This window comes from Danio aesculapii, chromosome 24 (assembly GCF_903798145.1).
Source record: "Danio aesculapii chromosome 24, fDanAes4.1, whole genome shotgun sequence".
Lineage (NCBI taxonomy): Eukaryota > Metazoa > Chordata > Actinopteri > Cypriniformes > Danionidae > Danio > Danio aesculapii.
In genome coordinates this window covers 3,262,216-3,279,395 of record NC_079458.1, presented here as the reverse complement: position 1 = coordinate 3,279,395, position 17,180 = coordinate 3,262,216, and the positions used below count along the sequence as shown (strand labels likewise).

Below are 17,180 nucleotides of genomic sequence, written 5' to 3'. Positions count from 1 at the left end.
TAAAACACTAATAAAGAATATCAGTTAAAAACTATCTGGTGATTAATTCTGCTTTGGGGCATGTACCCGCTTCGAATGTTATCAATCGATTGAATGGGCGTTATCAGTGTTTATCAGCTGATAGTTATGGGCCAGTAGGGGCCTTCTGCGCCTACTAGTAGGCTCAGAAGGTTATTATCATCCATCCGCATGGTTAATCAGCTATACTAATTGAGAAGGCTCCAGATCCAGATCTGTTTTTACTATAAGTGGGCATAGATTACATTTTTTAACCTAGATTAATCATGAAATTAATCTAGATTAAAATGGCTCATTTGAGTTCTGCCGAAGGCATTGAGATTATGTTTGCTACCCAAATATTAAATCTTTGAGAACGGGTTTCTCAAGCCAGGTGCACGGCGCAATAGATCAGGGCCTCATCTTCTGTTTCCAAAATGCATCACAAACTGCTTGAGTACTGTTTTATGATAATTAGTGATGAAAATAAATTATGTTCAATAAGATGTACTTGTGTTTACTTTTTTAAAGATTAATTTTTTTATTTTTTGTCTATTTTGCCTTTATTAGATAGGACAGTATTTTGAACAGGAAGCGTAGTTGGAGAGAGAGGGGGGGGTAGGGAAATGTCCTCGAGCCGGGATTCGAACTCGTGACGCCCTGATGTGCAACTGCACCATACGTCGACGCGCTAACCACTAGGCTATTGCGCCGACTAACTAACTGTTGTGTTTACTAAAGAATAATTTGTAAATATTATCGTGTTACTTTCTGAAAATACAGAAAATTTCCTTTAAAAAGCTGAAAAATAACATAATACCAATATACAAGCAATAACTGTACATTTAATGTTAGAATTTTTTATTACAGAAAATATCACTGTATAATGAAAAAACTGGAAAGTTCTGTAAAAAATACAGACAATTACCTGTAAAATAATGTTTATTTCAGTGTGTTTTAACACTTGTCCATGTTTTGTTATTCATGTTTTTTTTTGTAATTTATTTATGCATTTGAATTGCATTATGGGACTTTGCTTCAACAACTATTGATTTAGCAAAGTTTAAAAAAAGTGACTTTTACTAACATCGTTATTGTAAATTACTGTAGAAAAACCTGGTAATGAACTGCCAGGACTTTGTTATTTTACTTAATTATTTCTCTTTATACACAATGTTTTTTCAAACTAATAAAACGTCTATAGAAGTCACTTAATTTAACTGCGCAGTTGCATTTTCAACAGTAAACGTCAACAAAGCTGAGATGAAGGTCCCATAATGCAGCTCATCACCATAAATAAACTCAAAAATCCCTTGAATCGTAAAATATGTAAACTGTTATATACACAATATTTTTTACAGTGTATTTCAATATGATAAGATGCTTTAAATGCGAAGAAAATGGGTGGAAGGACACTCATTGCTCATTGTTTAGTGAGGTTGTTTTGTATGTAAAGGAAAAGAGTTGATTTTAAGAGTCTGTGAACTTTGGGAAGGGATGAAGTTTCTTGATTGAGTTATCGTAATGAGTGTCATGTGTATGGCGGATGCTGTGCACAAGGCTGGGCGTTGTCTTATTACCAGCAGCTTGGTATTCTGGTGGCCATAAAACTGTAAACATGTCAGGTGATGCAAGACGACCTTTCCCTGCGCTTTCCCTTTTCACTGGAGAAAGCAGAAGAGTCACGTATTTACATGTAGGCTACACAAACATAAGCATTTAGCATAGACATATACATTTACATACAAAAGTGACTTAGTGACCTACAAAAGAGGACAACAGATGCAGTCAAACCATTAAAAGTAGTGATTGTGTGAAAAATACAGATTTAAAACAAATAGAAATAGCTTAAAGCTAAAGTTCATACACACATTTAATCATTTAGCATAGGAATGCAGCTTTTTTTCATGTAAAGTGACTTACAAAGTGCACAATAAAGCAATCAAACCAACAGACGTACAATGTGTGAAAAATACAGACTTTAAAACAAATAGAAATAGCATAAAGCTAAAGTTCATACACACATTTAATCATTAGCTTAGCACAGGTCTATACCTTTAATTCTTTAATCTAAAGTTATTTACAAGGACAACATAAGCACAACGATGACTATAATGTTAAAACAAATATAGACAGCTCAAATACATATTTGAATGAAAATGTGTATTCGTGTGTACAGTGGTACAAGCCAGATTTAAACATAAATCTATAACTATTTAACATAAAACTATATAAAAGATATATTTAATTGTGTATCACAGGCCTAGACATTGTTTTTAAATATAAAGTGACTTCAAAGAGAACCAACAAAAGTGCAATAATCTGTGTGACATGATATTTCTGAGCAAAAAAAATACATGATATTATTTAAAACAGACAAAGTATAAAGCTAAAGTATTAAAATTTCAAGTGGAAATGTACGTTCAGATTATAGGTACATTAATAGAGGCAGATTAACTCAAACATAACAACATATGTTGCTAAAATATCTCCATTTAACATAAAGCTATACGATAACACATTTAATCGTTTAGCATGGGCCTACATATTGTTTTAATATATAAAATGATTTACAAAGAGGACGATATAAGCAATAAAACCAACAAAAGTGCAACAATCTGTATGTGACATGATATTTCTGAGCAAAACAATATTTAATATTATTTAAAACAGACAAAGCATGAAGCTAAAGTACAATAATTTCAATTAGAAATGTACATTCAGGTTATAGGCACATGAATAGAGGCAGATTAACTCAAACATAACAACATATATTGCTAAAATATCTCTATTTAACATAAAGCTATATGATAACACACATTTGATCATTTAGCATGGGCCTGCATATTTTTTAATATGTAAAATGACTTACAAAGAGGACGATATAAGCAATAAAACCAACAAAAATGCAACAATCTGTGTGTGACATGATATTTCTGAGCAAAACAATATTTGATATTATTTAAAACAGACAAAGCATGAAGCTAAAGTACAATAATTTCAATTAGAAATGTACGTTCAGATTATAGGTACATGAATAGAGGTAGATTAACTCAAACATAGCAGCATATAGTGCTAAAATATCTCTATTTAACATAAAGCTATACGATAACACATTTAATTGTCTAGCATGGGCCTACATATTGTTTTAATATATAAAATGATTTACAAAGAGGACGATATAAGCAATAAAACCAACAAAACTGCAACAATCTGTATGTGACATGATATTTTTGAGCAAAACAATATTTAATATTATTCAAAACAGACAAAGTATAAAGCTAAAGTATTAAAATTTCGAGTGGAAATGTACATTCAGATTATAGGTACATGAATAGAGGTAGATTAACTCAAACATAACAACATATGTTGCTAAAATATCTCCATTTAACATAAAGCTATACGATAACACATTTAATCGTTTAGCATGGGCCTACATATTGTTTTAATATATAAAACGACTTACAAAGAGGACGATGTAAGCAATAAAACCAACAAAAGTGCAACAATCTGTATGTAATATGATATTTCTGAGCAAAACAATATTTGATATTATTTAAAACAGACAAAGCATGAAGCTAAAGTACTATAATTTCGATTATAAATGTGTATTACGATTATAGGTACATATATAGAGATAGAATAACTCAAACATAACAACATATATCTCGTTATTTATCATAAAACTATATAGGCTAACGCTACAGTTATCATCCTGACCCAGAGTACGCCGTTACGGCAGCTCTCACTGCGCATGCGCACACAATCACAAATATGCCCGCTGCCTGACAGACAGTCGAAAGCAAATCAGGTAAGACGTTCGGCTCAATTTAGTACCTCTATCATAGCGTTTTCTAAATTTCACGCATCAATTTGCGATTCCTACACTAGAAATGCTGCATACACGGAGTTTAAATGGACTGACACCGGTGTGTATAGTTTAGCGGGTGCCTTTGCACTGCCTGCACATTAGCTGCACGAGCTATTCACATTAGCTTAATCTGAAGCGTCGCTCTTTCATTTGCATATCGACGTGTGTTAAAGATATATTTAATTAAACGTTTACGTCACTCTGCTGCATGCATCGACTGTGTTTGCATATTAATGTGTGAGTATCTGTAACGTCATCTGGCAGTTCTGTTTAGTCTGCATTATCAGATCTGGGCTAAGGAAATGCGTGTGTTGGTCATAACGTTGATATTTTTCCGCTGACTGTTGACATGCGAAATACAGCTCGTATTTTGAGCACTTTATAAGCATTAGAGCCGATAGAGCGCGTGCCAGGTGGACTTGACGGCGCGCGCGTGAGGCGTTTCTCTCGCTCGCTGATTGGCTGACAGGCTGCTGACGTAAATCATCTACTATAATTACTACAGTAAAACGGTTACGTTTTACATTTAGTGTAATGATCTTGGAGACAGTTTGTGTCTGGATTTGTATTAATACTTCATGTTATGCTCCAGTGCTTATAATAATGTGATAAGATGCTTCTGTAAGGTTTTTTACCATGTTTTTACATAGCTTAAAAGAAGAAAAAATATTAATTTAACGTTAATCTTATATAATAGTATTACCATGGGACATTAATTACGTTTTTTTGTTATTCAGCTTATAAAAAAAATCATCATTTACTCAGTCTTCACTTGATCCAAACATCGCTGGAATTTTTTGTTGAACACAAAAAAAGATATTTCGAAAAATGTTACAAACTGTTAACCATTGACATATATTAAACATGTTTTTCAGATTATGGATGTTAATAGCTTCACATTTCCAACATTTCTCAAATGATCTTTTGTGTTCAACATAATAAAAAACTTGATGTTTGGAGTGTGTTGTGAGTACATTTTCATTTTTGAGTGAGCTATCGCTTTAATTATTTTCACATCTCAAGACCCAAATACTATTGTGAAAAAAAGTAACATTAAAATATTATATTTATTTTTTTAGCTAACTAATTGGTATTTTTAGCTAATTACTCATATTGTCGTTTTTTATTTTACTTACTATAATACTTCATTTGTAATGCACTATTAATCAAAGTGTATTTTTTAATCAAATTATTATTATTTTATTGTGAATTAAATTTGAATAATTGTCTATTTAATGACTTCAATGGCATGAATCAATGGTTATTCATTTCTTTTCGGCTTGGTCCCTTTATTAATCTGGGGTCGTCACAGCGGAATGAACCGCCAACTTATCCAGCACATGTTTTACGCAGCGGATGCCCTTCCAGCTGCAACCCATCACTGGGAAACATCCAGACACAATTATTCACACACATTCACTACGGACAATTTAGTTTATTCAATTCCCCTATAGCTCATGTGTTTGGACTGTGGGGGAAACCGGAGCACCCGGAGGAAACCCACACCAACACGGGGAGAACATGCTAACTCCACATAGAAATGCAAACCAGTGACCTTCTTGCTGTGAGGCGATTGTGCTACCCACTCCGCCATCGTGACGATGCAGTGGTTGAAAAAATAAGTATTTATTTGAACAATTTACTATAATTTTATTTATTTTAGATAGATAATATTTATCTAATCATGATTAACTGCAAATTAAAACTTTGTTTTGACGTGTGTGCGCGCATTATATATATATATATATATATATATATATATATATATATATATATATATATATATATATATATATATATATATATATATATATATATATATATATATTATTGCGATATATGATATAAGATACACACATCGATATTTAAATGTATTTATAATTTGTGTCATATACATATATTTTATATCTAAATATATACATTTTCTCAAATAAATGCATGAATGTGTGTATTTATATAAACAAAATAAATATACCCAGCGCACATACATATATTATGCTAAAACAAACCTTTATTTTGGCTGAGATTAGTTTAACTAAAAATGAAAAATAATGACTTTTTAACTTTAATTTTAGGTTTGCGATGCAAATTAGATCCTCACAAGTCTCTCATGTAATATATCTACTAAAAGACAGAAATTATTACCATACAAACTACATTGTAAATAAATAATATAAGCATTATTATTATTATTATTATTATTATTATTATTATTATTATTTCCTTTATTTCTGACTCTGTTCATATCCAAAAACATAACAAATCACAAAATACAGAAAGAAATCATCTATATTATTTTTATTATAGTCTATTGTCTATGTAGTATTGTCACATTAGTTAATAAACATACGTTCAAACTGAATAAATGTATATTTGCACATATTTAAATGAGTAAATAAAAAAAATCTATAGAATGGTTAAAAAAATCTATGGAAATCTGCATGTTTCTGCATTTCATTTGGGCCTAATAAGAATAGCTAATGTTTGTGATTGACGTCGGAGGAGACCCTCTCAAATACTGCAGCCCACCAGATCGCACGTCCGCCTGCCTTGATGTAATAGGATCATTGCTGCTTGAACTGACCCTTGACCCTTGAGCACTGATGTCATTACCCTAAATCAGCAAATCCAATCGAGTGTTTTTCGCTCTGTCCTGATGATATCATGAGGTCCACGTTTGACAGGCTCTTTCTGACCTCACGAAAAACCTTAAAGTGCAAGAGTCAGTGTTTGCAGAGAGAAATGCAGTCGGAGCCAGGAAAGTGGACATTCGTGTGTGTTTTTTTCTTTCTGTCAGCTTAAATCTAATAAGTGTAATTGGGAAATTGTGATGAACTGAGTCAGAAAGGCAGAAATACACAGACGGACTCACAGGAGGCTTTAAAGTGAGTTGGAGGTGATTGTTTTTGTTTTTTGAAGGTGACTTCGGTTGTTTTTATGAGGGTTGAATATGTTTTTTTATTTAAAATATTTAACGTTTAGCTTTCTATGTAGATTTTGCTTTGAATGTAGATTTATTTGTTGATATTTAGACGTGATGATCTTCGTGTCAGAGCTAGAATTTATATTTTATGATCTTAAAATTCTTTTTTTGAATTATTACTCAAATTTTTAGTCCCTTTATTTTTTATTGTGTTTATTAGGAATGCATCTGTTTAATATTTTGACAAATATCAATATGGTAATTATATTTAACTTATGGCTTAGTAATGCGAGTCTTTTCTGGATTACGTTAACTATCATTACATTTGATAATTTAAAAATTTTCATCTTAATCAAGGTGTAATATATTTTTTAACAGTGTATATATATATATATATATATATATATATATATATATATATATATATATATATATATATATATATATATATATATATATATATATATATATATATATATTTATATATATATATTTTTTTTAAATGGTCATATATTTATTTAAAAACATTATTTTATAACTTGTTTTTATAAGAATATTTATTACAGTATTTTAATAGTCTAATAATTATGTTTTATTTATGCATATTTACTGGTTGAGATGTATTTTAAAAAACTACACAAAACAAGCGAAATACTAAAATATAAATTAATTTAAAACTATGAATGCATGTAATTGTAATTTTGTAAAAAAAAAAAAGAAGACGCTAAATCATACCCTGAAGTTTTCCGAAACAAACATTTTTTTCTATCACTAATTTAAATGCACGTTAAAAACTGTTTTCTTCTCTCGAGATAACTAATAACTGATTTATTTTATCTTTGTCATGATGACAGTAAATAATATTAGACTAGATATTCTTCAAGATACTAGTATTCATGACATTTAAAGGCTTAACTAGGGTAATTAGGTTAACTAGGCTGGTTAGGGTTATTAGGCAAGTTATTGTATAATGATGGTTTGTTCTGTAGACTATTGAAAAACAATATTGCTTAAAAGGGCTAATAATTTTGACTTTAAAATGTTTTTAAATAATTAAAAACTGCTTTTATTCTAGCCGAAATAAAACAAATAAGACTTTCTCCAGCAGAAAAAATATTATCAGACATACTGTGAAAATTACCTTGCTCTGTTAAACATAATTTGGGAAATATTTAAAAAAAGAAAAAAAAAATTCAAAGAGGGGCTAATAATTCTGACTTCAACTGTGTGCGTGTGTATATGTGTATGTATGTATGTGTATGTGCGTGTGTGTATGTATATGTGTTTATGTGTGTGTGTGTGTGTGTGTATATGTGTGTATAAAACCATAGTAAACACAGTAAAAAGTAGTAGTAAAAAAATAAAAGTAATAATAATTAAAATTAATAAATAAATCAGAATAAACTACATTTAACAATCTACATTTTAGGATGAAACAGTAATAACAAATAATAATAATCTGTATATTTACAATGATTCATTTATAATAATCTCTGTCTGTCTATATCTGTCAGTCTGTCTATCTATCTATCCATCCATCCATCCATCCGTTTCTCCATCCATCCATCCATCCATCCATCCATCCATCCATCCATCCATGCATTTGTTTCTCCATCCATCCATCCATCCATCCATCCATCCATCCATCCATCCATCCATCCATCCGTTTCTCCATCCATCCATCCGTTTCTCCATCCATCCATCCGTTTCTCCATCCATCCATCTATCCATCCATCTATCCATCCATCTATCCATCCATCTATCTATCCATCTATCCATCCATCCATCCATCCATCCATCCATCCATCCATCCATCCATCCATCTATCTGTTTCTCCATCCATCCATCCATCCATCCATCCATCTATCTGTTTCTCCATCCATCCATCCATCCATCCATCCATCCATCCATCCATCTATCAGAGCTGCACGATATATTGTTTCAGCATTGATATCGCAATGTGTGTCATTCATCATTCACATCCTTACAAAATCACCCTAATTAATCTGAATGAATGATTCAAGCCATCTGGTGAAATTGTATTCATAGAGCAATATATGTCGCAGAGAATTAAAATATCACAATGCCAGATTTTTCCAACATCATGCAGACCTTTCCTGTTATCTCATGACTGTGATACTCATATTCGGTGTCATTAATATGATCACCTCTCCTGTTTCTTCTCTCAGCAGCTGTAGGAGAATGGCCGGCTAGTTTCCCTCACTCTCTCTTCCGTTCAGCGTGTGAGGTCAGAGGTCATGGCTGGGGATTGTGGCGTATTCGTGGACTGGTCTCAGATGGGCGATGTGTCTCGAGACGCAGCTCCTGGTAAGACTGAATATAAAGACTTGAAGGAGCTGAAGCAGCACGCTCGCTCAGGCCAATGGGCGAAAAACCACAGCCAGCGCTCTGCCGTTTACCAGCACCTGCTTAAAGCTCTGCCCTGTCGCACAGTCACCCCCGACGCCGAGGTTTACCGCGATATCGTCGGTAATTCCACTAGCAAACGCAACCCGTCTGCGTATCCATTACCGGAGTTTGTTGACGGGACAGCAGTGCCGCAGTACTGTCTAAAAGCAGAGTCTGTAGGCTCAGTGCATGCTGTGATTTCCTGCGTGGCGGGGCAGTTTCCGGATATTTCACACTGTCCGTCATTGCCTGCTGTGACCGCATTGATGATGCACTGGAGCCCTGATGAAGCTCAATGCTTCGAGAGCGTCAGCCGAATGTTAGCATGCAACGAACCCGGCCGGCGTTTACTAGATCAAACATTCCTCGCGTATGAATCCGCCTGCATGACCTTCGGCGACCTCGTGCATAAATACTGCCCGGCTGCGCATAAGCTGATGGTTGCCACGGCGACGGATGTGCTGGAGGTTTACTCGGATTGGCAGCGGTGGGTTTTCGGAGACCTGCCGTTCAGCTTTGCGGCGCGTGTGCTGGACGTGTTTTTGGTGGAGGGCTATAAGGTGCTTTATCGCGTCGCTTTGGCCATTTTGAAGTTTTACCGCAAGCAATTTGTGGCCTCCAACTCGGCTCTGAGCAAGCAGGACTCGGCGGCGGTCAGGAGGGACATTCAGACGTTTGTGCAGAGCATTGGGAAGAGCGTGACGCCGGATAAACTGCTGGAAAAGGCGTTTTCTATTCGCCTGTTCAGTCGGAAAGAGATCACGCTGCTGCAGCTGGCCAATGAGAAATCACTGCAGCAGAAAGGCATCACTGTCAAGCAGAAGAGGTAAGGGACGGGTTAGTCGGGACCCTTTTCACAAGTCATCATGATCTTAAATCCTTAAAAGTTTTTCGTTCATTCATTCGTTTTCTTTTTCGGCGTAGTCCCTTTATTAATCCGGGGTCGCCACAGCGGAATGAACCGCCAACTTATCCAGCATATGTTTTACGCAGCAGAGGCCCTTCCAGCTGCAACCCATCACTGGGAAACACCCATACACTCTCATTCATTCACACTTGTTGGAGCCATTTCTTTTATCATTATTATATTTGGACTAAATGGGTTGATTGGATGATACGATTATTATTATTATTATTATTATTATTATTATTATTATTACTATTATTATTATTATTATTATTAAGTTTACATTTGATAATTATTGTATTCAGGTTTGAGTATTTTGTATTCGTATATTACTCATGTCTAAGAATTTGCTTTATTGTTGTGATTTTGTGAATGAAGACTTTTATTTTGTCCAAATTGGGATTTAACCCTGCTGAAAAATCCAGCTTAAACCAGCCTAGGCTGGTTGGCTGGTTTTAGCTGGTTGACCAGGCAGGTTTTAGAGGGGTTTTGGCCATTTCCAGGCTGGTTTCCTGCCATTTCCAGCCTGGTCTTAGCTGGTCAAGCTGGAAAATGACCAGCTTGACCATCCTGGTTTAAGGTGGACATAGTTGGTTTTGGCTGGTCTAGCTAGTTTTAGCTGGTCATTTTCCAGCCTGAACAGCTAAGATCAGGCTGGAAATGGCTGGAAACCAGCCTGGAAATGTCCAAAACCCCCTCTAAAACCAGCCTGGTCAACCAGCTAAAACCAGCCAACCAGCCTAGGCTGGTTTAAGCTGGATTTTTCAGTAGGGAAGGAAGCCAGGTAGTAGGTGGAGTAGTAAGGGAAGAGGAAACAATTTTCAGACCGTGAGTTTGTTGGTGGTGACGTGTGCTACTGAGGAGCAATGAGCTATTTCACTGATTTGATGGCACAAGATGTGATAAAATAAAGATAAGAAAAGGATTCACAGCGGACTCACGCGTCATTGTTTACCCTTTACCGCGATAGCGGCTTAAAGCAATAATGCCGCTACAACACTCATACACTACGGCTAATTTAGCTCACCCAATTCCCCTATAGCGCATGTCTTTGGACTTGTGGGGGAAACCGGAGCACCCGGAGAACACCAACACGGGGAGAACATGCAAACTACACATAGAAATGCCAACTGACCCAGCCGAGACTCAAACCAGCTACCTTCTTGCTGTGAGGCGATTGTGCTACCCACTGCGCCACCGAGACACCCCTTGAAATCTTTTAATATTTAGATTTTTAAAAAAACATTTGAACATTTCTATGTTTTGATGTATGATCATATCATCTTTGCATCAAATCACAAAAAGCGAATTAAAGCTTGTGTGTGTTTTTTGTAATGAGGTGTCTGTGGGGGCAGGACAGTAAATCTGACGTTATTCTGTCTTCTGGCTGCCGTTATCAGTCTCACACTATTGATTTCCTTTTTCTGAAAGCCTTGATAACACCATCGTGGAGTTTTTCTGTTATTATTTCAGCAAATAGGATTGTCACTGCGGATTTATTCACTGCGCTCTAAATTTACCAACTATGATGACTTCTGCTGCTGAGAAACCCGCAATTGTGGAAAGGCTCCATTAATGTTTGTAGCCAGTACTTAAAAAACTAAGTTTCTTGGAAATTCGAATCAATGAAATCTCAGTAATAACATTGCTTTATAGAGGGCTTTAAAATCCAGTTATAACAAATGGAGATTCATTCATTCATTTTCCTTCAGCTTAGTCCCTTTATCCATCAGGGGTCGCCACAGCGGAATGAACCGCCGACTTATCCAGCATGTATTTTACACAGCGGATGCCCTTCCAGCTGGCTGCTCTGGTTTCCTCTACAGTCCCAACACATGCGCTATAGGGCAAGTGAATAAACTAAATTCACCATAGAGTACGAGTGTGTATGGGTGTTTACCAGTGTTGGGTTGCTGTCGGAGGGGCATCTGCTGTGTAAAACGTGCTGGATTAGTTGGTGGTTCATTTCACTGTGGCGACCCCAGATGAATAAAGGGACTAAGCCGAAGGAAAATAAATAAACATTTAAAAATATGGTTAGACTGTAACTACCTCACCTTAAAATAAAGTGGAAATAATAATTTATCTACTCTGTATTATTAAGTAATTACATGTACTTACTATATTTTGGGGTTACAATTTGGGTTAAGGGTTGTCACGGTGGCGCAGTGGGTAGCACGATCGCCTCACAGCAAGAAGATCACTAGTTTGAGTCCTGGCTGGGCCAGTTGGCATTTCTGTGTGGAGTTTGCATGTTCTCCCCTTGTTGGTGTGGGTTTCCTCCGTATGCTCCGGTTTCCCCCACAGTCTAAAGACGTGTGCTAAAGGTGAATTGAACAAGCTAAATTAGCCAGAGTGTATGAGTGTTTCTCAGAGTTGGGTTGCAGCTGGAAGGGCATCTGCTGCGTAAAACATATGCTGGATAAGTTGGCGGTTCATTCCGCTGTGGCGATCCCTGATTAATAAAAGGACTAAGCCGAAAAGAATTTGGGTCAAGTTTAGAATTAGTTACATGTAGGGCTGCACAATATTGGAGAAATCTGACATCGCCATGTTTTGTTTTCCTGTGGTTTATAATGCAATATGAGTACAGCTTCACCAGACGGCTTTGATAATCTCTTTAGACAGAATATATCATTTTAAATTGATTGGGATGGTTCTGTATGGGAGTGCATCTGCATTAAATAATAAACAATCTACAAGCATAGATGAACGCAATAATGAAAATGATGCGAATGAAATGAACTGTTTTAATGTTTTTCTGAGGAGTCTAACAGTGTTCTGGTGGAGTTATTGAATAATCAAATGTAAAATAATACTGCATTGTCTTCCAAATAGTGCAATTTCTTAAATCTGAATGGCTTTAAAATCCTCATATATTCACAGGCCTCTGAAACACATGCAAATGATAAGTTATAATCCATACTTAACATTGCATATCCTGCTATGTGACTATTGTGAATTATATCAATGCTGAAACAATATATTGTGCAGCCCTAGTTACATGTTATTATGCATATATAATTGCAATTACTATAGTAAGTGCAAGAAACATGTGCAACTACATCACCTTAAGTTAAAGCATAAACCAAAATATCCTTCCCTTTTGAATTCTTAAGATCATTTCAATATTTAAAACATCATTTCATTATATTGAAAGTCAAAATTTGAGCTCATTTAGTGTGTAATGACTGCTTTTGTATTTTATGTTCACCTGTTTTTGCAATGTTCCTCTTATTTGCTAGTCTTTCTCATTTTCCTAATGTTTCTTATTTCCCTAAATGTAATTTTATTTACATTTTGCATCACTTTATTATATTTTCATTGTCTTTTTTTCCCATTTCTCCTGCTTTCATCATTGTGCACTGTACTTTAGCTCTATCAAGAGGTGGGTGTCTTCATCATCATCATCATCATCATCATCCTCTTCACACACTTTTATTTTTCAGAGTAAACCATTTCTGGCCATTTGTTTGTTGTTGTGGTGTAGGTTTACTCATGCACGGTGAATTTCAAATCACCCCCAGTTATTCATCCTCTCATACGATCTCTCCAGGCAGAATGTCCAGCTAGCCGTGAACGCAGATAATTTCAGCTCTGAGATCGTCAGCGCTAAAGAGATCCGAGATATCTGGTCGTGGATCCCGGAGCGATTCGCTTTGTGTCAGCCGCAGCTGCTCTTCACCACGTCAACACACGGCTGCAGCCTCAACCGGTACACACACACACACACACACACACACACACACACACACACACACACACACACACACACACACACACACATACATACAGACTGACATACCCACTTATCAAATACACAATGAGACGCACATGCTACACACACATAAAAAGTCATAACACACAAATGCACAACACAACCCACACACACACATACAGTTGTAGTCTGTCAAAATTATTAGTCCTTTTTTTCGAATATTTCCCAAATGATGTTTAACGGAGCAAGGAATTTTTCACAGTATTTCCTCTAATATTTTTTCTTCTGGAGAAAGTTTTTATAACCGTTTTAAGGTCAAAATTATTAGCCCCCTTAAGCTAGATTTTTTTTAAGCCTTTAAATGTGACTTTAAGCTGAACACTAGTATCTTGAAAAATATCTAGTCACATAATAAAATAAATCCGTTATTAGAATGAGTTATTAAAACTATTATGTTTACACCAGCTTTATTATACTCCATCCAGATTACACAAATTTAAAAACAGCATTTCTCCCCTCTGCTTTAGATGTGGTATAGAAAAGGGTACGTTTTGCATTCTACATGGCTGTACCCTAAGGTGAAAGTGTTGTGGGTACAAGTATGCAACATCATATCACAGATTCATGGAATTGATTTTCCATTTGATCCAGAAATATGTTTATTGGGCAATTATACAAATTCTAACCTCCAGCATAATTATGCTATTAAACTTACTGAAATGTTGAAAATGGATTGGATTGTGAATCTCAGAAGTTTGCAACTGTATACTATTGGAGAAGATCACATATTCTTTGAGAGGAAAGGGTGAATTATTTTAAAAAGATTTAGAAAATCTTCCAACCCCTTGTTGTCTAGGAGAGTGGGGTTGCACATCTAACTGAGGAATTGGTTATTGCAAAAACTCAAAAACAAATTGTGATACAGAGTAAAGATGGACAGCAGAAATAAGTGGAGAAATACGTGATTTTATTTACAAAAGTGAGGGTGAATCAGTGAGTGAGGTATTTACAAAACGGGTGGTGCTAAATAAAACCAAGCAGTCTTACTAATATTCACAACAAATCCCCTCTAAACCTAATCTAATAAACAAAAGATATGAAAAATAAATCTTCAACGTCAATCACGTCCTGTCTAATCTACACTGACTAACACTTTAAACCAAAAATACACTGGTTGGCACACACCCTCTTACCTGGTGTGTCTAGACAAATGTTAATCTACGTGCTGATATGTATGTCATGTGACATAATTTCTAAACTCACAGGGAAACATGAGGTTAGGGAAGATATGGCGAATCAAAAGGTAAGAACAGACAGCAACAAACTTGAACAACAATAACAAAGTGTAAATGAAACAATGACGAACAATACTGATAAATGGGGATAACAAACTATCAAACACTAACAAAGCAAACTGAACAAACAAGCCAAAATACAACAATCAATAGAGCAAAGTGTTAAACAAAGAGTCAGAGATTCTGCTCCTGAACTAACAAACTGAAAACCTTTTAAAGGCCAGGTGGCATGCTGCAAGATGATTGGATGTAGTAAAGTAGGCATGTCTAACAGTTGCTGTTTTTGAGTAAAAGCTATTCATCTGTTTACAGGAGTCTTCAAAAACACTGTGCACATTTGACAGCATATTTTTTGATGTCTTATTCAGGTTTTATGCACATTGTGAGGGATATGAGCCGACGCTGTTGCTTATCAGAACTACAGACAGAGAGGTAACCCATTTTTGAACACTTTTTCAAACAGATATATACATTTACATATATTTAACACATACTCTGTTGTTTCGTGCAGCAGTTTTGGGGATTTAAATTTATTGTAGACTAGGACTGTGGAAAAGTAATATTTGTTGTGCAATTATATACAGTATTTTGTTATGGAAATGACTGCAGTAAGTTATATTGTTGTTTTTTTACCACAATTTTTAAGTCACTGATTTATTTAATGGTTAAACAACAGCATCATAATGCAACTAGACATAAATCCCTTCGAGGAGCAAAAACTTTTTCATTCAAGTTATTTAGACTTTAGTAATTTGATGTTAAGAAAGTAAATATCCTAATATAAGCATTGACACTGGTGATGTAGAATATACACTCACTGGCCACTTTATTAGGTACACCTTACTAGTACCGGGTTGGACCCCTTTTTGCCTTCAGAACTGCCTTTATCTTTCATTGCATAGATTCAACAAGGTACTGGAAATATTCCTTAGAGATTTTGCTCCATATTGACATGATAGCATCACACAGTTGCTGCAGGTTTGTCAGCTGCACATCCATGAATCTTCTGTTCCACCAAATACCAAAGGTGCTCTATTGGATTGAGCTCTGGTGACTGTGGAGGCCATTTGAGTACAGTGAACTCATTGTCATGTTCAAGAAACCAGTCTGAGATGATTCACGCTTTATGACATGGAGCGTTATCCTGTTGGAAGTAACAATCAGAAGATGGGTACACTGTGGTCATAAAGGGATGGACATGCTTAGCAACAATACTCAGGTAGGCTGTGGCGTTGGCACGATGCTCAGTTGGTACTAATGGGCTCAAAATGTGCCAAGAAAATATCCCCCACACCATTACACCACCACCACCAGCCTGAATCGTTGATACAAGGCAGGATGGATCCATGCGTTCATGTTGTTGAGGTCAAATTCTGACCCTACCATCCGGATGTGGCAGCAGAAATCGAGACTCATTTTGGTGAGCCTGTGTGAATTGTTGCCTCAGTTTCCCATCTTAGCTGACAGAACTGCCGCTCATTGGATATTTCCTTTTTGTCGGACCATTCTCTGTAAACCCTAGAGATAGTTGTGCGTGAAAATCCCAGTAGATCAGCAGTTTCTGAAATACTCAGACCAGCCCGTCTGGCACCAACAACCATGTCACTTAAATCCCCTTTCTTCCCCATTCTGATGCTCGGTTTGAACTGCAGCAGATCGTCTTGACCATGTCTACATGCCTAAATGCATTGAGTTGCTGCCATGTGATTGGCTGATTACAAATTTGCGTTAAAAACAGTTGGACGTTTTAGTACCTAATAAAGTGGCCGGTGAGTGTATAAATGTTCTAAGAATAAAAATAATGATGTAAGGATACGAATAATGATGAGAAACGATGTGATGATGATGTTTTGTTTTCTTTAAAACGTCTTTGAAATGTGCTTCACTTATGTGGAAGTAAGTAAAGAGCTCATTTCATCCTTTGGGAATTTCCCATGAGTATTTAAAGAGGTTAAAGTTTGTTGAGTAATATGTCTGTGGCTATTTTTGCATGTTTTGGATTGGAAGTAGGTGAACTAGAAAGCAGAGAGGTTGTTTAGATGGTTACATGTGTCTCGTCC

At 35.7% G+C, this 17,180-nt stretch overlaps 1 protein-coding gene across 3 annotated transcripts in view; it reads left to right on the top strand.

The window, feature by feature from the left end:
• Positions 1-3,717: 3,717 nt before the first annotated feature.
• Positions 3,718-17,180, top strand: part of tbc1d24 (TBC1 domain family, member 24) — a 35,666-nt gene continuing 22,203 nt past the window's right edge. Inside the window, exons 1-4 of one of the 3 annotated variants that reach the window (XM_056450618.1) lie at positions 3,718-3,808; positions 8,981-10,026; positions 13,664-13,822; positions 15,489-15,552. In XM_056450618.1, the coding sequence (XP_056306593.1) occupies positions 9,050-10,026; positions 13,664-13,822; positions 15,489-15,552 (1,200 nt within the window). In that variant the 5' untranslated portion in view covers positions 3,718-3,808; positions 8,981-9,049. Of the gene's footprint in view, positions 3,809-6,680; positions 6,754-8,980; positions 10,027-13,663; positions 13,823-15,488; positions 15,553-17,180 lie in introns of those variants that run through there. The other 2 variants (XM_056450619.1, XM_056450620.1) reach the window with 2 other exon arrangements.